This window comes from Oreochromis niloticus, linkage group LG17 (genome assembly GCF_001858045.2).
Source record: "Oreochromis niloticus isolate F11D_XX linkage group LG17, O_niloticus_UMD_NMBU, whole genome shotgun sequence".
NCBI lineage: Eukaryota > Metazoa > Chordata > Actinopteri > Cichliformes > Cichlidae > Oreochromis > Oreochromis niloticus.
The window spans coordinates 23,562,420-23,588,106 of NC_031981.2; the positions used below are offsets into that span (position 1 = coordinate 23,562,420).

General features: G+C 38.5%; 2 protein-coding genes across 7 annotated transcripts in view; both read right to left on the reverse strand.

Moving 5' to 3' along the window:
- Window positions 1-997: 997 nt before the first annotated feature.
- rad54l (RAD54 like) lies at window positions 998-12,388 on the reverse strand. Its single transcript, XM_003448825.5, has 18 exons — window positions 12,069-12,388; window positions 11,886-11,966; window positions 10,000-10,110; window positions 9,833-9,893; window positions 9,612-9,747; window positions 9,327-9,396; window positions 8,341-8,629; window positions 7,763-7,887; window positions 7,532-7,682; window positions 7,325-7,451; window positions 6,245-6,319; window positions 4,306-4,436; window positions 4,015-4,125; window positions 3,583-3,706; window positions 3,428-3,506; window positions 3,167-3,346; window positions 2,872-3,035; window positions 998-1,662 (listed from the first exon to the last, which is right to left on the reverse strand). Exons 1-18 carry the CDS (start codon window positions 12,069-12,071, stop codon window positions 1,461-1,463), a joined length of 2,220 nt encoding a protein of 739 aa, XP_003448873.2. The 5' UTR covers window positions 12,072-12,388; the 3' UTR covers window positions 998-1,460.
- Window positions 12,389-17,851: 5,463 nt separating this feature from the next.
- arhgap39 (Rho GTPase activating protein 39) overlaps window positions 17,852-25,687 on the reverse strand; it is a 60,489-nt gene continuing 52,653 nt past the window's right edge. For all 6 annotated transcript variants that reach the window (XM_025899454.1, XM_025899455.1, XM_025899453.1 and 3 more), the window contains one exon: window positions 17,852-24,381. In XM_025899454.1, coding sequence (XP_025755239.1) covers window positions 24,187-24,381 — 195 coding nt within the window. In that variant the 3' untranslated portion in view covers window positions 17,852-24,186. The remainder of the gene's footprint in view (window positions 24,382-25,687) is intronic.

Consider the following 25,687-nt stretch of genomic DNA (forward strand, 5'->3'; position numbering starts at 1 on the left):
CAGTGTTTCACTGTCCTCATACATGTTCTGCAATAGTCTTTCTCTAGATCCACAATGACACTGGCTGTCTTTCACAGCATGTCTTTTGTCCTGTCTTCCTCCCCTTACAACATGGTGATGGCCGTCCATCCTTGAGACTAGTTCTGTTGGAGGATTCTTCCTGTTAAAAGGGATTTTTTTCTTCCCACTGTTGCCAAAACACTTGCTTATAAGGGGGTTATAGGATTGTTAGGGTTTTTCTATTTTCTTTGTATTATTGTAAGGTGTTTATCTTACAATATAAAGCCCCTTGAGGCAACTGCTGTTGTGATTTGGCGCTATATAAATAAAACTGAATTGAACTCCTTTAGTCTCTGTTTGTCTGCAACCTCAGCAACCTGAATCTCCTGCCAGACGGTAGCAGCTTAAACACCCGGTGTTCTGGGTGTGTGTGTAATGCCGTAGGATGGTGCGTGCCCTCCTGAGACAGAAATTGTTGTAACACTGTTGCATACAGAAATTAAACAGAAGAACTCTCAGTACTGCTGTTTATCTCTATGGTGATGCATATTAGAGGTCTGGAGCCTTTAAATTGGATCAATTTAACTCCCACAGCCTAATAAACAAGATGTGGAAACTGCTTGTGTTTAACGCAGATCAAAGTGAAATTAATTTGATCCCTGGTGTGTGTTCTGTGTTCTCACAGTTACAGTTAAACTCTCAAGATCAGAATTAAGTACAAACATTTTATACATTTTCTGAATCACCAAATTATTACATGCACATTCCTGTGACAATGCAACAGTTTGCCTTACTTAAAAAAAAGTGCAGAGTTAAGCTTCACATAGAAAATGCATACCCCCAGCAGAGAATCTATATTGTGCCATTATCACCAGCAGGAGGTGAACCAACACTCTCAGTGTTGGTTCACTTAGTCTCTGAAGTGGAATCTGTTCACGGAGCCAGCGATGAACAAAGGTAGAATTTACATTGTGAAAGACCACAAATTAAATGTCCATTCTCAATAATTGTTCATTTATTAAAACACAATCAAGTGGAAAGAAAGTACAACTGTAGACCATGGTACACTGCTTGGAGCCAGGCCCAGGGGAGGGGCTGGTCAACAAGTGCCTGGTGGTCAGGCTAGCCTGAGCAGCCAGCCCGGGCTCAGTCACATCTTAACATAACATATTAATGTAATATGCCTGTCTTAAAGAAGGTGCACACCTCTTTTCTATTACAGAAGGCTATGATGACTAACTGAAACCAGACAAAAATTTTTTTTATCTATACAGTAACGTGCATCACAGCTTGTAAATCATAGCACATTTTCCATAAATGCAAAAATGTGAAGAAATAACTGCCTTCATGACTGATTATCAACCTTTATTTTTTCTGTTTAAAACAAGTGGAAAAACTCAACAAAACATAAATATCCATATTTACAGCATATGTGGTCGTGTAACTCAGTCTTCTTTCTTCTATACTACACCCATCTGGTCCTCATGAGAGCGCTGGTGGAAGACAAAGGACACAGCAGCATCCCAAGACGCTTTCAGCACTTGGTCCCTCAGGCCCTTCTTGTCAGAACAGTGGTTCCAATGGGAGAGGTCACTGTTACAGTCTGCATCATTGTCAGGTTGTCTTATTTCTCTGCCATTCACACAGCGGCGACAGCGAAACCTAATACAGGAGGGGAAAGAGGCTGATTAAGGGTGTGCCATACATTATGATCCATAGTGTGGGATTATTTTTCAATCATAAGTTGCGCAGAGAGAAGACATAATCATGGGCAAATCATTTTGTTTCAGCGGAGCAATTAAATTTCTCACGTGTGAAGAACTCAGCAGCAATCAACACAGTGTCTGCTTTGTGCTGCTACAGTTTCACGCCCTCGCGGGAGGCTTTTTGCACTTATACAGGAATACTGCTAATGTGAATCAACTGACTTTTGACTGGATGCCCATAGGAAGCAGCGATCCTTTGATCAACAGTTCAGGTTCATGTGTTAAACAGTTAGATTGGTTATTTACTGCGTAGTTCAAAGGTAAGTTCTGAAGCCTCTGCACTGCTGTCCCATTAATCTGTCATACAATACTGCATGCCCTTAAATAACAAGGATGAGGCAAGGAAGCGTGCATCATAATCTATCAATTATAATTATAGCCAAAACAGAAATATAAACATGCCACCAAAAAGCTGCTCAGTCAGCAGCAAACACATTCACTTTAATGGGACGTGCAGCTAAAGGTGATAAATCAGTACAGACCGAGAAACTGTAGCTGTGGCCACAAAGCGCACACCCCGGCAGGTGCGACGGCTTCTTTGTGTGGCTGTTGAGTTTTACATGCGAGGGTCGTTAAATTTACATGCGAAGAATTTTATTGTGCCGATGAAATTAAATTATTTTCTTGGATTATGTATTTTCTTGAATGCAACTTATAATAGAAAAATAATTCCATATATAGCATAATAATGGCTTCAAACTATTACTATCCACGTCAACCTAGCAATCAGAAATGCCATAACTAACAACGTGCAAAGTTCGAATCACTTCTTACGACAGTGTCAAACCCTCTCAGTTTTGCTCAAATAACTATTATCTCGAAAACTTACATTAAACTCACTTGGTGTCAGTTCTTGTACGAAAGCCCATAAAATCTAAAAGCACATGATACGATGATAGATGCAAGGATCTAACTGCAGCTGGACAGAGCTCTCAACTCAGACAAGAACACATAACTTTTTATAGCTATGTCACTTGTGCCAAGAAAATTTCTACAAGATATTTGGGCTTTAATTTTAATTTACTATTTCTAGAGTAAATTAAGTTCTCTGGACAATTAGTAGACTGAACAGCACAGACAACGTGTGTGAGTAAATGTGTTGTACTTGTCGTGTGTGTCACTAGTGGTCTCTTCGTTGAGAGTGAAGAGTTCTCGGAGTTCGCCCAGAGAGAAGTGACGCTCCACATCCTGCTCTTCATCCACCACACAGCTGCTCAGGGCTTTTTTATGGGCCTGCCTTTGCAGGATCTTCTCTTCAATTGTTCCAGTCTATCAGGAAACAAGCACATGTCAAAACTGGTAAATCTGTAACCAGCTCAGTGTAGATTTCAAAAGTAACCTGCTGCACTAAAACACTGAATGTGAGGTTGTAAACATTGTTGAAAATGCATTGAACTGACAGAGAGAAGTCGGTAGATGTAGCAGGTCTTCTTCTGACCATCTCTCCACACTCGAGCCATTGCTTGCTCGTCATTCGCTGGGTTCCAGTCGGGATCAAACATCACCAAGCGGTTAGCACCAATCAGATTGAGGCCACATCCACCAGCCTTGCTACTCAGCATGAAGATGAACTCTGGGTTCTGAGAAAAAGATGGCTTCAGATGCTGTTCAGAAATCTTTCAAAGCTCTCAATATTGCTTCAAACTGATTTTCCAACTCACCGATGGGCTGTTGAACTTTTCCACAATCTTGGCTCTTTTCTTGATGGACATTGTGCCATCCAGCCGAACATAGAGGTATCTGACAAAGACATAAAGGAGGAGGAATTAAAATCATTTGAATAACACACTTAAAATAGTGATTTCTGCAAATATACCTTCTAGATCTGCAGAGCTTTTCAAAGAGATCCAGAGTCTGTGTGTAGTTAGAGACAAGCACCACTTTGTCTCCTGTTGTGGTCTTTGTCATTGCCAGAATGTAGTCGAGAACCAACATTTTCCCTGAAATAAACAAAGCAATAAATAGAGAAATATCAAAGAGAAATTAAAAATGCATGCCATGGAAGAGTTCGGGTCTTAGGAGGTTAACAAAGGAAGGCAATAAAAAATTTTACATTCTTATAAAACAATATTTTTTTTTAATATTATGTAAATGTAAACATTAGACAAGCTATTAAATTGTGAAAACAACCCTGTCCACATAACTTAATGTTCTGATTACATTCTACTAATCTAAAGCTGATCTTCTTCCAACTAGTAAGTGTGGATGACTTTGGAGCTGCACCATGATATGCTGTACACGTTCTTACCAGAGAGCTGAGGTTCAACATCTTTGGTGGAGTAGTTTGGAGGAAAAAGTTCTAATGCCCCCTCAAATCCCTCCTCACGTTCCACACACTTCTCATAGATAAGAGCTGGATCTGAGAAAGATGGCACTCATTTGTATTTTTTCCAAGCAGAAGATTGTCATAGATGTAAGACAACAATCTTGTTTTCTATTAATAGTTTACATTTTAGCTCAATTGTGAGAGGACAATTTTTCTGATGATCACTGTAGTGTTCACAGATGCAACGTTTTGTGTTACATTTTTCTCACTTACGATTGCACAGTTTCTTGAGTGATGTGATGGAAGACAGGGAGGAGACGCTTATTTTGCCCTTTTGTAATGTCTCAATGGGTTTGGCCTGCTTTAGAAAGTGTTTATAGAGCTCTGTCTGTAGAGGGGTCAGCCTGCAAGCAACCATAAAGAGACACAAATTCAAATGAAATTCCATGTAAATTAAATCCTGTTTACATTTTGGTTTTGGGACACTCCATACTCCCAAAACACCTTCCACAGGACACCCTGAGGGACATGCTCGAATGCCTTCTTCAAGTCTACAAAACACATGTAGACTGGTTGGGCACCAGTCATGCTCCCTCGAGTATCCTCGAGTGGGTAAAGACCTGGTCCAGTCCTCCACGATCGGGACAAAAACTGCTCGAGTAAACCTCAAGTATATAACAAAAGTATCATAATTTATCAGAAAAATAAATAAATTATGGCAGCCCCAATACTACCCCTCAGCCTCCTGGGAGTAGAATTTTGCTCTGTACGTTTCCTCTGAAAAGTTCAGGTTCTAGAAGATATAATTAGCAAGTCACTAACCCTACCCTTATTTTTTTCATATCTTGCACCAGGTGTTCAATATTCTAACAATACTGCTAATTGTAACCAATGTGTTAATTAGAGCATGCAGGAACATAAAAATATGTCCTTCCAACACCATAAGAAAATGAGACATGAGCTATTTTACGAGGTTTAAAAAAAAAAAAAACTTTCATTCTAGCGATTCTGCTAGCTACGTTTTAGACCGGATGGTCATAATTTTTTATTGCTAAAACTAAGCAAGCTTCATAATCACTTAAAAACCCTAATTTTCAATTTTGCAAAAGCAACAAATGCAATGTAAAATGTAAAAAACACTGGTGGCTGGCAGTGCTACACCTCAGCGTCCTATGAGAGGATATTATGCACCTATAATAGCAGATGCAGTTATTTGTCCAAGGTCTATGTAAACAAATCAACTAGCCTTATTTGTAATTGGTAACAAATAATAAAAAAATAATGTTATGCTTTAATCTATGCACTATTTAAGTCAGTCTGTTGAACCTCAGTATCATTCTCACTACAAACTGTAGCATTACTGACAGAACACTCCACATCAGGTTTACATAAAGTAAAACACTAATAAATGAAACAATAAGCATGTAATATCTTTTAACACTTATATCAAATTGTACCCTGGCCTTAAGATCCATACAGTTACAGCAATCTGACAGCATAAGGTTTAATTTCATCATTATAAAAACTCACTGTAAAACAATAGTTACTCAAAAAATGCTTTGAATATCATTTTGTCAAAAGACTGAAACAATGACGCTGGTAGATTATATTGTGTCACTGATAAACATGAACATTTAAAAAAAATGCATGAATTGTATCAAAGTTGCCAAATTCCAAAGTGTCACAGACTGTCCACAGATGCAGCTTTGCTGTTGGTATGAGAAGCCTATGATATCCTTCCTGAGTACTACATATAAGGCATGGTATTTTTCATTTATTAATTTTTAACTTTTTTTTTTTTTTTTTTTTTTAAATCCTACAATACTGCTTTCTTGAGCTATTGTGTTTTCAAAACTTGGCTCTGACACGAGATTTTTAGTAGATGTATGTATGGTTTCAATTTGAAAACCCTAATTTTCATCTTAATTGATTCGCCGTGTTCACAAGATTTTCAGACAACTTGATCAATAACCTTGAGGTCAAAGTCACCAAGATTTTTAATAGACGCACCTATAATATCAATCTGAAAAAACCCTACATCACCTCGTACTCAAGTTATTGTGTTCACAAAGTTGGGTGTCCATGGTGCCCAGCACCCACCCAGCCAGCAGAGTGATGACAATTTATAAAAATTAAAATATTAAAGAAGTTATCTCTGCTTAAAAAAAAAAAAAAAAAGAGGGTTCTTCATGTTGAGCACCAATCTACCTACCTGCAGCACACAATCTGCTCAATTTTCATAGGAAGATACTTGGACAAGATATCAGATGTCCTCCTTATCAAACACCTGTTGATACAGAATATGGTCATTATAACAGAAGCAGAATAAAAGAGCTCAATTTAGTGAAGACATTTGTCTAAACACAAAACATATAAATAAATAATTAATTTTAGGATGCTTATGTTTAATTGACTCTGTCTGACAAAGACAAAACAAAGGAGCAGAAATTAATATAATTTAATTAACACAATTAAAATAGTTGTTTCTCCAAATGTATCAGAGACAGATTATCCTGCATAATCTCATTTTAAATCTAATCTATGAAAATCAGATAATGAAACAAAAACATTCTGCATTAAATTACAAAATTATATCTTAAAAGAAATCAAAATAAAAGCTAAAAGCCTAGAAATTAAAGGAACAGGTCATAGGATTAAATAAAGTTTCATCCCCTCTGTGTGTGTCCCAAGGATCCCAGGGGCTATGTTGTCTGGGGGGAGGGGGAGCCATTCAAAACCCCCTATGCTGCTTTTTGAACAAGATGAAACAAGTGTGGACATTTCAGCAAGACAATGATGCCAAACATGCAGCCGAGGACACTTTCAATTGGTTTCAGAGAAAGAAAATAAAGCTGCTGCAATTACCCAGCCAATCACCTGACCTGAATTGAAATGAAAATCTGTGGAAAGACCTAAAGCTCAGAGTTCATAGAAGTGGCCCACAGAACCTTCAGAACCTGAGAAATGCATGAAACTAGTTTCTCCGTACAGGAAATGTTGAAGCTGTCATTGCCATCAAAGGCTTTTGTATGAAGTATGAAATCAATTTCAGGAAGTGTGTCAAATACTTTTTTCCTGTATCATTTCTCATTATTACACATAACTTAATTTATGAACAGCTATGGGTTCTTTACATGAGTGGATTGAATGGATTGTTACTGACATCTGGTGAGAATTTCATGTCAATAGCACTCTTAAAAATATATTTACTAAGAAAATAGCACCAGCACCTGCCTCAAGGCAGTTTATATTATAAGGTAAAGTACTTTAGTGTCGTGTTGCATGAACTTACCTGTTGACTATGCTGATTAGCTCCTTCAGTTTTTCTTCCCCACTCAGTCTTTCTTTATCACTGGCATCTGCATCCCGTCCCTTAAGGATGGGAAGTTCGAATCGCTTTTTAAATTCCTGGGATGTGCCTGCCATCCAGATGAAACGTTAAACAAATCTGATCAGAAAAGAGCTTTTTACCTATTTCTGTATTTGTAATGCTGCTTACCAAGAATACCAGCATTAACAAAGTGGACCAGGCTGAAGTACTCCAGAAGGTCATTCTGTATGGGTGTGCCTGATATCAGCACTCTCCTCTGGGCACTCATGGTGTTCAGGGCCTGATATGTCTGGTTATCAGAGTTCTTAAGCCGATGGCCCTGTAGCATACAATAGTACCGTTACATCCTAACTTCGAGAGTTCTTGATAGCTCTGAATTGTATAGATAGAGTGAAATACTTCGTCACAGATGATAAGTCCAACTTTTCCCCTGTGCAGAACCTCAGCATGCAGTCGAAATGTCTCATATGAAATGATGAGGATGGGTGTGTGTGCTCTCAAGCTGCGCTGCGAAACGAAACTCTCTGAAAGAACAGAAAACAAACAAATGACCCTTTAGGGAAAGCTAATCATGTTTTGCTATTTAAACAATATCAGCAATAGCTCTCAAGTAAAACCATCTTCTCTTAAACTAAAGTCTGCCTGGGCAACAATTTCAATCATGTACACTCTATGACAATGTTTAGAATATTTTTATTCTACTGAAAAAAACCATTTCACTGACAATCACTGAAAGGTCTTCCTTAAGCTAGCAAAGGATATAATTCTGAGATCAAAGATTATTATACTCAGACAATCTGGGGATACACTTCTTTTGCCAGTTTTTGCTTGGCCAGCTGACCAATCAGAGACTAAGCTTTTTAACAGGGAGGGCTTGAAGAGACAGGAGCTAAGACTAGAACTTTGGTCCATCACAAGGCTTTTCCAACAACCTTTCTGTGGATGTTTATAATGAAAGAGAAATGAAAGTTAAATACCTAGTTGTTTATTAATGCCTTCCTTTGATCCTCCATCAATGGCCAATGGTGTGATACGTGTTCCCAGCCACTTTCTGACTTCATTATACCAGTTATGTACCAAGCTCGAAGGTGACACCACAATGGCCTTGTCTATCTCTGGCTTAGTATCAGGGCTTTGGCGTAGCAGGGTCCACATGAGGGTGATGCACTGCAAGGTCTTTCCCAACCCCATCTCATCTGCCATGATGCAGCCATAAGATCCTGGTATGCGTCGGCCCGTCACACACTCCCACATGAACTTTACACCCTTAAGAAATTAAAGACATTCAATGTGAACTTCAAAGAAAAAAATATGACTTAAGGTGAACTACACTGCTTTTTTGGAGCTGAGTCGCACTTCACTGTCTTCCTACTAGTTGGCATAAGATATCAAAGTTTCAGAAGCAGCTTCCAAACTACTTTTGGAGGACTGAAACAAGCTGAATTTGTGGTTAGCTGTGCCATGAGGTGCAAATACAATGTTAAATTTTCAGAGATGTTAATGTTGCAAATCAAAATGTGTGTGCAACAGGTGTGAAGGTAACTTTGGAGAGTCTGTTTGATGATTTACACTAGTGACCACAAAAGCACACTGTGACAACAACCAAAACAGTTGAAGACATTAAAAATAACAAATCTGTGATTCATTACCATTTTCATACCTGAATTCATATTTTACAAACAAATTTAGCAATGCCTCTAAACATGTGTGGAAACAAATGAAGACTTTAATTTAAAGTAAGTATTTAAAGACAAAAACTTTTACTTTACAGTTTTTTAATATTCTTGGTTAATATGACTAACATTTTCTTCTCTTATAATAATTTAGAGATGATTTGTTTTTGTAAATCTAGAGTCAAGCATGAAATATTCCACAGTATATGTTTAATACTATGATACTGTTGTATGATATGTGCAATACAGTAGCATAGAGTAGTTTATGTGTAAAGATATCTTGTGTTTACCTGTCTCTGATGGGGTCTGAGCACTTTGCCTAACACTGGATCCACAACCACATGAACGGGTAGTTTTTCTCTGAAAAGAGCAAAGATAGCTCGTGTCACACGAGTATTTTTTAAATCACAAACATGAACAGCACTCTGATATAAATCAATTAATAAACTTTCTGCTAGTACCATGTGCTAGTTTTCAAGCACTCACTTAAAATCTCATGTACAAATGGGCCTGTTTCAACTTTGACAAACAAGTAAAGATGATGTATTGGAGAAGGAGTTGTGTTTTTGACCTACTTGTCAGCTTTGATCAGGTCATGGGCACTCAGAGCTGGAGGCTCGTAAAGAATCAGAGCATCTTCGGCAAAAGGATCATGGAGTGGTCTTCTCACTCCTGCACGCTTTAAACCAAGTGCCCTGATTCCCAGTGATCCTGTGGGTATTTCATTAACACAGCAGTGAAGTAATTTAACTGCTGTACAAAAACTGAAAGAACCATAGTGAGAGAAAAATGTTACCTGCATAATTTGGAATAGGAATTTTAAACGGCTTGGACAGGATACTTTGAATAAATGCCTCCTGCAGAAAAGATTTTTAACAGGTAAGCCTCGTTAAATCATTAAACTTTATTCACATACAAAATCTATACAAAGATATTTATCTGACAGCTTTCAACAATGCTTACATGTTTTTCACCATCCATACATGCAGGACGGTTGTTGATCTGCGTCAGAGGCTTTCTATGGAAAGAAATGTGGTTCTCTCTCATTTCATTATCGCCTTTTCTTCTTTTCTCCTGCATAAAAAATATAAATAAATAATTAAAATGTTTTTTTTAAAATATCTGTAAATGGCATACACCATAAATTAGGTCCCTCACTTTCTTCCATAGTTCTTACAAAAAAACAACAACCATTCAGCAGGTTAACCACTGCTCCAATTTCCTACAATATATATAATCTAAAAGATATTTTTTGAAAATCCTTCAAACACCTCTGCATGCACCTTGGTATTAGAATTTGGCCCAGACAGGGCAGACACAGCTAGCCTGTTATGTATGGGTGGGTATCAGGTGAGCAACTGGAGAAAGCCAAACATAGGAGGTCAAAGCACCAAACTATTAGGTCACAGTTGATGGTTTGAATCCCTGTTCATACACTGACATTTCTGGATGTTTGTTTTGTAATTCATAATTCCTGAAAAAAATGAGCACATTATATTTTTGTGTGTGTGTGTCTTTTAAAAACAAAAACACTAATGAGGAAGCTGGTTACAGTCTTATAATAACATACACGAGTGGAAAAAATTGATGGCTGGATGGATGTGTATAACTCATATTTGTATAATTAAACATATAAAATTACTGTAGCATCTTTACCTTACAATATTAAGCGTCTTGAGACGACTGTTGTTGTGATTTGGCGCTACAGTCGTCCCTCGTTTATCGCGGGAGTTACGTTCTAAAAATAACCCCACGATAGGTGAAATCCGCGAAATAGCCAACTTTATATTTTACAATTATTATAGATGTTTTAAGGCTGTAAAACCCCTCACTACACACTTTATACACTTTTCTCAGACAGGCACGAACATTTTCACATTTATCTCTCTTGTTTAAACACTCTCAAAGTTCAAACCTTCGTAGAAAAATAAGTCCAGTATTATAGAATGAAACCAAAGGCACCCACAGGTACATTTGACGGTGCAAAAAGTTTCGTTGACATTGTGTTTTTTGGGGAGAAAACTTACAAACATACACAGGAGCGTAATTTCTAGGGGGGTCAGGGGTGTTATGACCCCCCCAATAATCAGACCCAGCCAATATAACCCCCCCCAATAAAATTATGAATGATCTTTTTTTTTTTTCATTCAAAAAAAAATTATGAATTATCTTGCATAAATAGGCTGTTGATTTTCTTTACTCATTTCACTTATTACCAGCAAAATAGTTGCATGTTTAATCATCTGGAAATTTATCCAGATTTATTTATTTATTTAGACAGAGATCTTGACCCCCCCAATGTTCAGCACAAAGTTACGCCCATGAACATACAGTACAGCACTTCAGAGTCACACTGCTAGCATCAAAGATTTATGTAAATTTGACCAGCTGGATGCATTCTGTGCTGTACAGGAGATACGGTACGGAGGAGACGGATTGACAATGGTCTACAGCCAATCAGGTCGCAGAACACGATGTGCTATAAAAAAAACAACAACAACAACAAAAAAAAAACATGCAAAATTGCACCAAAAAATCCGCGAAACAGCGAGGCCGCGAAAGGCGAACCGCGTTATAGCGAGGGACCACTGTATACAAATGAACCTGAATTGAATTGAAAGTTTTAATAGGAAAAACCTTAATCTAAGAAATCAACTTGGGATGTAACACCTAAAATTTAAAACATCCTATTCTATTAGCATGCCTAAAGGCTAAATAGGAAAGTAAACGCTTACTTTCTTATTTGAAACGATGTCTAAAGGCAGGTTTGAAAAGGTGTGTCACAGGTCAAAAAGCACTCCAACATTAACACCTTAGCTCCAGATATACAGCAGTGGTCCTGTACTTACAGGTTTATGTGTCCACTCATCTTCACAGTAGTCTCCCTCCTGCTTGCGTTTGGCAATCTGACTGGGAGCGAGACTCCTCCGCTGGGACGGCGGTTCATATATTGGCATTACAATTTGTTAATCAACACCTTCATGTAGTGTGTAGGCCAAATGAAATAACTACGGATACGGCTTATTACTTACCATTTTCCACGTCTATTCTATGTGGCTGTGGTAATGCTGAGACGTCTCGCCTCACCGTGTTGCTAGCGTTTGTCCGTAGTTACCACCTCTGTCTGCTTGTCTGCGCCGGTGTACTCCTCCGGTACTATAAACACTCGTTTAACAAATACGTGTTCCTAGCGTTAACATGAAACGCACTACTAGGTGTATATAGTTAAGTTAATAGCAAAATCACGATAACGTCAGTATACATAAAGTATACGGCGCACTTTCCTCCTCGATTCAACTTGGCGCTAATTGTTGTACAACACTACGGAAAGCCGGAAGGGCAACAAACTGTTGTAGGCTCGATCTTTATTCGTCCTGTTCAATGAAGCAGAGTACCTGTTGAGTTCAGTCTGTTATTAGTGACATTTTTTTTAGAACTTTTTGAAATTATAAAGTGAACAGTCAGTCATTCCAGTTCAGTTTGTACAGTAGACATACAGGGCAAATAAGAGTAACAATTAGCAGTACAAATAAAATAAGAAGGGTAAATAAGTAAAGGGGGGGGGGAGAGAAAAAAGAGGGATGTGACAGCCTTCATAATAGCTTTGTACTTGAAAATTGTATCTGTGACAGCTCATTTGTTGCTGTTATTAGTGACATTGCAAACATCCTTCAGTACCATTCCGTCATTGACAGGAAGCTCAGTCATGCTTTTCAGTTTTGAAATTGAACAAAAAGTAACAAAAAGTAATATCAATGACATTCTGACACTTTGTAACAAACGGTGTGGTTGGTTGTCCCGATGAAAAAGTTTTTTGTTTTTCCCCCCAATTTTTTAGAACGTGTTGATAGATCAATAAGTTTAGAAATTAACACCACCTAATGTTGATTTATTTAAACTGTGAATATGAACCAATGACTATTTTGAATTATTCTATACTGTCGCTGTGGCTGGCTTTTGTAAACAGAACTCTGTAGCACCTGCCTAACGGCAGCAGTTTGGATGGTTTATGTCCGTGATTTGAGGGGTATGCATGTGCATGTTCTCTGTCGGTTTCCTAACACTCAACCAACCTTTTTGCCCCGTAAGCAAACTACAGGGGGTGCAACAGGGCCTCTGTGATGTCCTTAAAGTAGCTTAACACCAGGATTGACTCCCTTCATGACCACAAATGTCAGGGTGATAGTTAAAGCAACGTTTGACAAAACAATGCAGAATGTATGGGAAACTGTATTAAAATGTAGGAACTGACTGAAGCCCTTTTCGGCTTTCTTAAGACTGATGATGAATAAAAAAATAAACACGTTCATAAAACGTAGTATATAGATGTCTTAAAACTAGTTTTACTAATAATGTACGGATTGCATAATTTTAAAATGCAGTAAATTGCCCACTGTGAACCAGTTGTACAAAAAAAATTTTCTAATCTCCTTCCACGCTTTGCACATCTCTGGTAAATCACTACATTAATTTTTCAGGGCAAATTCAACTTTTACAGTAAGAGTGCTGCTTGTTCAACTGTCTGTATAATTTGCATTACATTAAAACTATTGTCACTTCTTAATGATTCAGACAAGCAGCAACCCACTCGCTGCCTGTCTGTAAAACTTTCTGAGTGAATGTCATTGATGTGTATTTTTCCTTTGAATAATATTAATCACAAAATATTTATTTTATTTTATTTTATTACAGACTGGACAGACATGACTGGGGGACAGGAAAGGGAGAAAGGAAGAAAGAGAGGGAGGGAAAGAAAAACAAAGGGGAAGAGGGATAGTGAGAGACGACACTTACAAAAAAAGAAAAAAAGATCACCTGGATCACCTGCTGAGAGAAAAAAAGAGAAAACAAGCAAAAAGAGAGCAACACAATGCACACAGCATCACTGCAATAACCTAAATAAATGTAAGTAACAGTAAATACTAAATATTGAATGTTATCGTGCAGCACGCAATACAGCGCACAATGAGCTTTGAGGTAGCAGCCAAGAAAGGTGTAGTTTGTGTCTGTGAACACTCGTGTGTACACCTGTGTGCACACCTGTGTGGATGAGTGCGCTTGTATTCAGAAGGTTTCTTCATGTAACGATCTGCTAGAGGGTGTGGGGAGCCATAGCCCCATCCCCCAGGGCATGAAGCAGGCATAGAGGAGATCCAGGCCCCAGACATCCAGAGGCCACTAGAGCGCAAGAGCCCAAGGAGGACCATCAGAGGGGCAACCGTGCCACCCTCCTGGAAAAAACTGACGAGAGCCCCAGACATGGGGTCACCCAGCAGCCATGGTGCAGAAGCCACAGGGGGCTGCAGTGATATGCCCGTGGGACACCCAGCCCCGCCAAGCAGCCACCAGGAGTGAGCCAGTACATACCTGAGCACCCAGCCCCAGACAATGAGAACAAGCAAAGCACCGATGCCTGAGGGCATCAGCCACCAGCCACCAGCAGGGAGTGTGGTGGGGTAGATAGGCCCCCATACCTGGGAGGGCCTGAGATGTTCCCAGAGAGGCAGAGTCTCGAGCTGGGAAAAGTTTCATGCATCTATTTTACATTTTTACATTTTAACAGCTGAAAATATTTAAGAATGAAAGCTATCAAAAGAATGTAAAATCCAACTTATCCATAAAAATCCCGACTCTTTTTACCCTAAGGACAAATATTGCCATCTTCCCACAAACAGATGTAAAAATATTGTATAATAACACTTTTTTTTTTCATTTTAAATCTCAAAGTCTTTTAAAAATACTTCAGCCTGAAATATAAATATCAAATACTAATTATAGTTTTGGGATTTTAACCCCTAACTCCAGCTGAGGTGTCACAGAGGCTGCAAATGGACAGACTATGGTCTTTGCATGCAAGGTGGTGCTGCCACCTCTTCTGTTTCTGTCAGAAGAGTCGTACTGCCCTTACATGTGCGGATGAGAAGAGTAACTAATCAGGTAATTACAACCTTTTCCCTGAGATTAGGAGCTTTGAGAGGAAATCACTTTTGACTTCAAACAGCAGGGGTCACAGGGTCAAAGTTAAATATATGATATCTGTAAGCAGCATTATTATGTTAGATTCTTTGAATCACAGTTTCATTATGAAAATTGGAGGAAACACTTGTTCTATCTAACAGAAATGATCTCCTTTTTGTTTTTCCTGTGCAGCAACTTCTAGTGACTTTGATGTATTGTCGCTGGTGTTGGGAATAATTTTTCAGTGCCTCAATAATGCTATGTTTTTTATTAATAAGTGTTATAAAATTATATAGTGTAGTATTAAGTGGACACAGCCCTGAAAAATAAAGGCATGAGACCATGTGTCCTTGGGGAGTAGAAAGCTCACGCTTGCCTGGGAAAATGTAGATAAGAGGGGACCATCTTTAGTGGAAAGTTACTGAGACACTGTTGTTTAGACTAGAATGAGAGAGCTTCTGTAATAAAACTGTTGGGGGCACACCACCATTTTGAGATCCGCAGCAGCGTGTCATGCAGGACACATCTCGCTTCTAGAAGTAATGTGAAAGAGAAATAAAGTGTTAAATGGTCTACCGAGCAGTGTTTTGTCTTCCATCGGATGCCTCTGAGGGATCAAAAGAACTTTGTGAAGTGTTGATATTTACACTGGCCAGAGCCCTGAAACAGCTATCTTACAGATCCTGCAACTGCATCACTGACCTGAGCATTAGCGTTCTGCCAAGCTCCAAGTTTGCTGAGATCCTGCTTGACTCAAGACCCAATGTGGCATCCCTGCATGTGACGATCCATACAGTGATGTGGGGACCATACTTCTTGGATCATCCTAGGTCTGCCGAGCCAGACACACTAGGTACTATCAAGTAACAAGGATTGAAACTTAGTAACAGAACAGCTTATAAACTACAAACTAAAGGTTCTTAATGTTGTAACAAGTAGAGGAAATTATACAAACAAACTTTTGTATTCTAATCTCCTAAATGTTTGTTATCGTTGTTGTTTAATAAGGAATCAGCTCATGAATAAATGCCACTACTTTGAGTCTGTATAATTCAATTACCGCGCAATTTTAATTTTAATTCAAATAATTTTAATTACTGAGCCTTCACTTCCATTCAGTGAGCTTTGACCATGTCTTTGGTCTACCTGTTGTTCTTTTCGATACTAACCACCAGTTTTGGACTTTGACTTCAGTTCACAGCAACCGCTGTTGGCAACCATCATCTCAACACCTGTCAGCTGTAGAAAAGGATCCGTAACCATCAAACGTGATTCCCTATCAGCAAACTCTTGGTGATGGTAGGAATGAAGAGCCAATAATGATATTTGGTGATTTGAAAATTGGATTTTTTTTTCAGACACAGAAAAAAATATAAAGAATTATGTGTATTCATGGCTCACAAAAATAATATGAGTGTGAAATTTAAAAATAAACTTCACTATCATATTATTACAAGGTTGTTATTGTGGATGTCCAAGCATCTCTCTTGCCAACACGAAAGTTTCAGAGAGCCCTCTAGTGGAAAAATTATGCAAGATCAATACTCATAACATGGTTGAAGGGAGTTTCACCCATCTCACCTTTACTGATTATTTAAATGTAAAGATAAAGATAAAGTTGTGTTTTATTTATGTTGTAAAACCTCCTGCAAAACAAACTGAGGTAACTAACTTTGTATTATTCCAATCAAAAGGCAGTGTCGTCCAGGATAAATGGGTTACCTTCTTATACTGTTGTGAATTTACAATAATGCATTGAGTTGCACTGGTGTAAGTAGGTGTGGTGTTAATGGTCAGACTTAGATAACATCTAGTGTAAGGAGATTCAGTGAATCATCCTTTACAAGAACTGTATACTGTCTAGTATAAAGACAGAACAAACAGTAGGGAATGGAAATTTTAGAGGATTTTCAGTGTTTTCGACAACCTTGAGCATATTATTAAGTATATATTAATGGGAAAATGTTAATATATCAAGTCTTGTTACTTTTCATCATGTGTTTATCTGAAAACACTTGGTCCTCGTTGAAACACCCTCTACAGATAAATGGATATAGTCCAACCAGCTCTGCCATCATGTCAGCATCAGTTTTTCACTGTGAAAATTCAACATTTTATATTTAAAAGATATATTGTTGTATTTGTAACTACCAAGCCCCATCGAGAGTAGTTAAAACTTAGAGCGCTAGAGTTGTAATATAGTATAATTAACGATAAAAGCCAATATAACATTTAGACTTAGTTATTCTATACCATTAGGAACTTTTATCTTTTACATTTGGACAAGTAATATTTCATGGGTATTACAGGTATAATAGGAATTTTTTGATACTTTGTATCATTCTTATAGCATTCTTTTTCTGCTCTGACTTTGTGCAGCTCAAACTTCATTCAGCCTGTTGCTGCAGGAGTTTGCTGTGAGATTTAGGATGCATCGCACTAAAGATGTTCTACGTATTTTTTCGTTATTTCGTTGCCCTGTACTTATACATGTGTAATGACAATAAAGTTGTGCTGGTTGAAGAATGGAAATCCATCATGGTAGACTACGTGAGCAACACGTGAAGACAGCTAGCAAAGAATAAAATATTCCATGCACATGTAAAGTCAGAACTTTCTTGAAAGCTCTTTTCTTTTTGCCAGTGCAGGGTGACTGTGGTCACTAACTTGGTATGAATCCCAAGAAAGCCGTATGACATCATACAGCATGAGTCCCTCTCAGCTATCTGAGAGATTATATGAAGCAGTGATCCTAACAGTCTGAACCACAAATCAGTCTCTGCTCTGGAGGTTTCAAAAGACGCATGATTATAGAACACCGAGTGTTCTGCTTTATAATGAGTTGTGCGACAACATATTAGTTTGCCATATGAATTGTTTATTAAACCAGCATCTGTTACACTTCCAGAGTCTTCTTTAAGACAGAGTGTGAGTGACAGTGGACAATTAGATACAAATGAAAACCTGGAGAGCTGAAGTGGAGAGCAGTCTTCTGTTCATCTTTGTTTTATATCATCTACACTGACTACAAATTCATTAGTAGGAACTGTTAGAAAACAGTTTTCTGAAAGCAGTCAGAAAAAATGGATTAAAACGAGCTTCCTCTTAGTATTGGATTTTTAGATCTAAATACTAAAACATGTATTTAATGTAATTCAGCTTGTTTTTCTAATGTCTTGTAAATTCAAGACAGTTAAGACCCTACTTCTGCATGCTCACTGGTTGATTTACTGGGTCTATCTACAACCATCTTTTCCATTTAACACAAACACACAACATGAGTCTGGTCCTCCGTGAGGATTTTCACCTACTAAGTGGTGTCAAATGAACATTTGGTTGTGTTCATACATACATACAAAAAATAGCTGTCGTGGGAAACAAGTTTAAGTTTTGTCTATGATTTCAACGTCTGACAACTTTAACTCTTAAAAACTTTTAAGAGTTCACTGGTCACATGTGAGGAGTGTCAGTGTTGTGACATCTGACCTGGATGGGGAGCACTAGCTCACTACTTTTATTGTCCATTTTAACAGTTTTTTTCTTTTTCTTTGAAGGTTTAGCTGAGTTTTGTCATAAGTTAGGAGTCTTTAGAGCTCGAATGAGGAACTTCATCCCACTGTGTCATCAAGAAACAACTTCAGCTAAATTGGTTTCTTATGCTTCCATTTCTCAGTGACAAAAAACGTACAAGTAGATCTACAAACCACAAATGTGTTTTTAATGAATTAGTGCATTTTGAGATTTTGGTTTGTTTGTTTACACACCACGTCTTATTTCAGACTGAAAAACTTTGCTGTACTTTGTCTGTTTGATATTGTTGCATAATTAACGAGAGAATTCTTTACTGGGAAATAGAAAAATTCAGAAATTCTTTGTGATATAATAGTAGTACATAAAGTATTGTAATACTTCAAACAAATTCTTTCCTAGATCCAAAGACACTTCATTTCAAACATACCAGAGCACTTTGAGTCAACTCCTGTTTACAAGTCATGATTAATAAAGTACACCCTCTGTCAATTCTTAGGTTTACATATCAAGACAGAATAAAACATAAAGTAGTTCTTACCTGGTTTTCTTAAATTTAGTTAAATGCAACATCAGATGAACAACACATTCACTGTGTAATTATATATTTTCCAAAAAAATAAACTGCAGACGCAGTGTGCAGAAAAATTAGACTGCATAATTTCGGAGCTTTTATCAGCAAGCTCTAACACACTGTGGTGGATGCATCCTGGTCATCTTGGGGTTCACCATCTTGCCCAGTGATGCTTCAGCAGTAAACAAGTTGCTTTAAGATAACTGCTGATTACTTTCCTCCTTTGAATTGTGTTAACACAATGCCAAGACTTTTATAGGGTTGGTCAAATGTGCTGATGAGCTGCTACCTTACAGAAAATAAGCCAAAATGGAAACCAGCGCGTACAGAAATTATGATGCATTTCATACATTGTAATGATCTAACGAATTAGACACCCTCGGGTGCCTTTTACTAATTAAGAAATGCTAAGGACCAGAATTTTTTATTATGCCCTGACATGTAAAACCTTATAATTTAAGGAGGGTATACTGTCTTTTTATTGTGACTGTATATTTTCCATAATTCAGAGGCAGTTTCCCCAATCATGCTTATGCCTCAAGCTTCCTTATTTGGAAGAAGGGAAAATGAAATTTTATACAAAAAACATATGTTTAGTTTGAATTAATAGTTGACTGACAGTACATTTAAGTAAGCTTTACTTAGAAATTGTTCAGCTAGCCCTGCAAATGGTGAATAGTCCATGGTGTGTCTCTCACCCTGTGAGAGCCGGGATCGGCACCAGCCGCTGTCTTAAAAGTTGATATCCTTCTCTAGACAAATGACTTCTCTGGGCTTTAAAATACTTTCTGTTTTTTAACAGGTGGTAGGAACCTGAGGATGTTAGAGGAAATGAGTTAAAATTGCCACTTTGATTAATGTAACAGTACACTTTAATTAGACTTAAATAAAACTGAAAAAACCTCACTCACCCTGGTCCTTTCACAACAATCTCTACTATTACATATGGTGCCTTTTTATCTGTTTTTCTGTACATACTTCTTTTTACATAGTATGTACAGTGACAGTGTACATTTGATCTATGTGGAGTGTGTATTTCTGAGTCAGTGAGCTGTATAGACACACTATGACTTTCAGCTGTATTATGGAAAGAAACACATCCAAATTGAGATTCACAGTCAGACATCACCATGTGTGAAAACATACGCAGACACACTTGTGCAATAACACAAGTGCTCATCTTCGGGAGGCATTAAGCAAATATCCTTAAATAAATACAAAATAAATTAAATCATATAAAAGAATGTGTTAAAAAAAACAGAAATTCTGTTACATATTAAACAAAATCTCAAACACAAGTAACAACAGTACTTGCTCATAGACAAAGAGCACAAAGAGTACAGATGGCTACAATCTGTAAACAATGATGGACAGAAGGACAAACATGCATGGAGACAGACACATCCACATGTCATCAGTGTGTAGAAAGAACTAGTGGACCTAAGGTGGTGGTGGATGAGGACTTTTTCTCTGGGATGGGAGTATTATGGAAGAGCTGTCACTTCTCACTTCCCTGTCAAGAGGTATGGGCTGCAGTGCTGTGTTTGACACGGCATTATTGGCAGTGCTGCTATCAGCTGCTTTCCTGGATGTGTTGCTCATAGATGGCTCAGGAGGGCTGTGGTCAACAGCCGGACTGACTGAACAGCACCAACTACTATGGCAGAGTGAAAGGACATGAGCGTTTCATCAAAATTTCCAGAGTGCAAGGTCATTTACATTTTTTCCACACCAGAAACCACTGAAGGTTGCTATTTTGTTCGCACTATAACTGTGCACAAATTTTACTGTAATTGTACGGTGATAACATAGCCATCGTTGATACAGGAAGAATGAACATATTCTGCTTAAGGCGAGACACTACCCATAGTGTTTTTGTGTTATTTTGGTTTCATAGTATGTCTTCTTTTGGAATAGTGGAAAGAATACAAAAAGATATACACATTTAGATTTATTTTTCTGCACTGGACATTTATGCAATTATTTCATAATGCAGAATTTCTCAAATGTGAGTTCTCTCAGTCAGATACCGGGCAACTCAGTGTTCAATATTCTTTGAGACATGCACAGGAGGAGCCAGAGATTTATCCACCAATCTTTCAGATAGTCACAACTCTACCACCTGACCCACAGCTGCCACAACTACAAGCTGTCCCAGGTGGGCTGTCATCCATGTACTGACCAGACCAGAAGTCTTTCTTAACTTCTGAGATCGGATGAGCTTAGGTGTGCTCAGGGTGGTATCGCCTCATGCTATCAGTAGTGACACTGAATCTAGTGATCCATACACTGCTTAAAAAAATTAAAGGTACACTTTGAAACCACATCAAGTCAACGGGGAAAAAAGTCATGCTGGATCTTTATATTAATATGGACTGGGTAATGTTAGGAATTGAAGAATGCCACATCATTTGAGGGAAATAAAAATTGTCAACATACAGACGGTCGAATTCGAAGATGCCCCGAAATCGGAGTAAAAAATGATGCAGCAGGTTAGTCCATTTCACAGAAATTTCATTGCAGCAACTCAAAATGCTGCAATATTTTAATAGTTTGTATGGCCCCATGGCCCCCTTAACACCATCGAAGCATGCTCCTAATCTGATGACCGATAGTGTCCTGGGGGATCTCCGTCCAGATCTGGACCAGGGTATCAATGGGCTCCTGTTTTGTGTGGACTGAAACATAATGTCCCAGAGGCGTTCTACTAGTTTAGGTCAGGAGAGGGTGGGGGCCATAAGTAGTATCAAATCCTTCACCCACCAACAACTGGGGAGGAAACCAGGACCCCCACTCCACCAGCATAGGGTCTGACAATCGTTCCAAGGCTTTCCTCCCGATACCTAATGGCAGTCAGGATTCTGTTGCCTAGCCTGTAGAGGTCCGTGTGTCCTTCCAAGGATATGCCTTCGCAGACAGTCACCACTCACCACCAAACTGGTCATGATGAATAATATTACAGGTTCTCCATGGCTTCTCCAGACCCTTTCATATCTGTAACATGTGCTAGTGGTGGACTGGCAAATTCTGGTATTCTATGGCAAATGCCAATCGGACTCCCTGGTGCCAGGCAATGACCATAGGGCCCACTAGAGGACGTCAGCCATCCTCATAAAATCTATTTCTGACTGTTTGGTCAGAGACATTCCCACCAGTGGCCTGCTAGAGGTCATTCTGTAGGGCTTTGGGTTGTCCTACTGGTGGATCTCCTGGAGTAAGTACTTGTCTCCTGGAATCTCCAGACATAGCAAACTTTCTGGCAATGGCACGTCTTGATGTGCCATCTTGGTGGTGTTGGACTACCTGTGCAACCTCTAGAAGATGCAGGCATTGCCAATGTCACCAGTAGTGACAATGACCCTAACCAAATGCAAAACTAGTGGATATAAACAGTCAGAAAAGACGAGGAGGGAAAAAATGTCATTCACCTGCAAAGCCATTCCTTTTTGGGGGGTTTTCTCATTGAAGCTCCTCTAGTGCACCTAGACTTAATGAAATGTTAATTGAATTAACATCAAAACAATTGATACAACCTTCTCTGCTACTTATCTGACGAGCTCAATGTCACAGAAGTTGGTTGACTTGATGCTATACTCTGATTAAAAAGCATTCCTTTAATTTTTTTAGAGTTTTAGACTGTATATGAGGAGATTGAGGTATTAGTGTGCAAGATTTCTTTTAACCATTTTCAGTTTGTTCAAATGTGGAAACTCCACTTTAATAGAATTTTCATATACTAAACAGTTTCGTTCCTCGCCCCCCTTCCCTTTTTTTAACAGATGCAGGGCTTTGTATGCGTTAGTCAGAGCCTAGTTTGTGATAAAGTATTGCAGAAGATGAAATAGTTGTCTCCTGAAAAAGTATTCTCCTGCACTGTGTCACTCATCTTACCTGGTCTGACCTTTAGTTCTGTAATTCCAGACTTTTCAGGATCTGCATGTTGGAAGTAACTTATGTTAACATTTCTCAACAGTGAGCCACATAAACAGCCAACTTTTTTCATAATGCGGCAAACAAAATGTTTTGTTCAATTCAGACCTCATGTGTAGCACGTACTAACAATTATAGTGATCAGAACAGTTTAAGTGCTGTCACATCCAAAAAAACAAGGAGTCTGTGAGCTAGTGTTCATGCTCACTTCACAAATTGTCTAATTAGTCAGAAAGGCTGTCACATTATCTCTTGCTTTAAAACCACAGGTGTTTAAATCATGTTTAATTATTACTTGTTATTAAACCCTGTCTTTCTTCCACAGTGTGTCACTCAGCTCTGTTTTTTCCCCTTACTCCCAACCAGCTACAGCAGATGGCTGTTCCTTCTACCGGAGGGTTCTTCCTCCTAAAAGAGATTTTTTTTTCTTCCCACCGTCATTAAGTGCTTGCTCTTAGGGGCCTGATTGTTGGGAATTTCTGTCTATCATTGTAGGGTCTTTACCTGACAGTATACAGTGCCTTGAGGCGACTATTGTTGTGATTTGGTGCTACATAAATAAAATGAAATTGATTTGTGTTTGATTGTTGCAGACACACACAATGCAGCAGGCAGTGTGTTTGAACAGCAGCTCTGTTCTCACTGGCAGCAAACAAAATTCAAAATGTTTTCAACTTGGCCCGATCCCTGTGCTGATGATCTTTACTGCTCTATAACTGTTTGGACATTACTGAAGCCTGCAGAACTCCAAGAGTGCCACTGAAATGAACCTGTGAATCTAATGAGCTGAGATCTTTCCTAAATCCCTCCTATTCCTCTACCCTATGTGTATACTGTAGAAATGTATGTGAAGGCACACACTGTATTGTCATGTGAAAACCTTGTAACGCTAATATAAAACATAAGTGTTAACTACACCTGGAGAAACAGAAAAATAGCAGTTTCATCTGAAAATGAATGGACATATTCAAATCAAGGCAGTTTTCTGATACTTTTAGGAAAGTAAACACGTTGGAGATTAAGCATCCAGCAGCAATAAAATGTGTATTCCGATGTTCCTGTGCTGGGGGACAGTACTGAAATGTGATGGAGCAAGTTAAAGGGAGTGCGGAGGAAGCAGGAGTGAGTGAGTATGGAGGATGGCTGTGTGCAGCTGGGGGTTATAGGATTCCATCCATGAAACTGGTGTCTAGCCGCTGGACGAGCACCCGGATAAAGGACATCTCCTTGCGAGTATTTTCAAAGATGACCCTAGGATCATCAGACTGGCAGCGCAGACAGTTGGGAGCCATAACCATGGCCAGGTTGTTCACATCCATTTTGGTGATGGCCACATTAGCAGGCTGGGCAAATACCTAGACAAACACAAGGAGAGATCGCTATCTAATAAATGCAATAACATTTCAAGGTCTTAAGCATACTGTGATGATCTGGCAGGCATAATATTACAGTGCTGGAAAAAGATTATGTTTTGTGTTTCTAGAAAGCTCATATATGATCATGAATTTAATTTAGCAACACTATTGTGCTGCAGCTTTTTGTGTTTTAACAACAGTTCTAAGCTTTTCAGAACTGTTGAGACCAACTGCTGTAATTTTAAAAGCCAAATGTTTTCAGATTCTTTAAATAAAATTTCATAGTATTCATAGTTTTCCATAATCTCCTTTGTTGTAGTTTCTGCCAAAATTCACAACATATTTTCAGTGGTAATAGATCAGTTTAGTGTGTAGATTGTGGATTGGTATTAAGATAACCAAATATCAGATATGTTCCTCAAAAATGTTATACATCATTATATATCATTCAGAAAAACTTTGAAATGTGCACTCTTTATAAATGGTTGTTCTTGTCTCAGTCAGAGAACAAGCTTTCCACTCAGTCCATCTCAAATTAGCTTGGGCCCAGGCAGAACACACTGTTTCTGGATTTTACCTGTTGCAACACAAATACTGAAAAGTAGATGATAAAATAGCAAAGTTCTTTGCAGGTTTACACGGAGAATCATTAAGATTATCAGTCTTTTATCTGCTCTACATACATTCTTCTTTGTAACTCACCCGCTCTCAGATGCTGTTTTAATATCCAGTCATGTTCAGTTCAATTCAACTTTATTTATTTGGCAGCAAATCAAAACAACAGTTGCCTCAAGGTGCTTTATTTATTTATAACCAGGACTAGGGAGGGGCATGTACGGTGGGGGTGAAGGTAGGATGACAGATGTTGTGAAGGGGGGCGTGTCCCATTTTGACCTTGGGACTTCCAGGACACAGATGTTAGAACTGAAGAAGTTTCTTGGATGAGAGAAGTGAAACGTCTTCAAGAAACTTAAAGGAGTTCAGACGCTTTTCTTTCCAAGCTCCTTAGACAACCCAGAACATAAGTCCAAACTATGCCAGAACTACCTCAGCAAAAAAGAACAAGATGGTAAGCTTGAAAACATGGAGTGGCCAGCACAGTCTCCAGACTTAAACCCCATTAAGATGATTTGTGAACTGGACAGAAGAGTGAAAGCAAAGCACACTACAAGTGCCAACATTTATGGGAACCTCAGCAACAGATATGGAAGAAGTTTCTGAAGAATATTTGATTTCTATTGTAGACAGAATGCCACGGGTGTGTTCAGCTGTTACATCTGCCAAAGGTGGCTACTTTGATGAGTCC

Bases quoted from the DNA above. Each gene is read 5' to 3' on its own strand.
- rad54l (XM_003448825.5), bottom strand. The intron at 7,683-7,762 runs GTATTTCACTCT...TGTATGCTACAG, and splicing joins GACTTATCATCTGTGACGAA to GGCCATCGGCTTAAGAACTC. The intron at 3,347-3,427 runs GTGAGTTGGAAA...TCTTTTTCTCAG, and splicing joins AAAAGTTCAACAGCCCATCG to AACCCAGAGTTCATCTTCAT.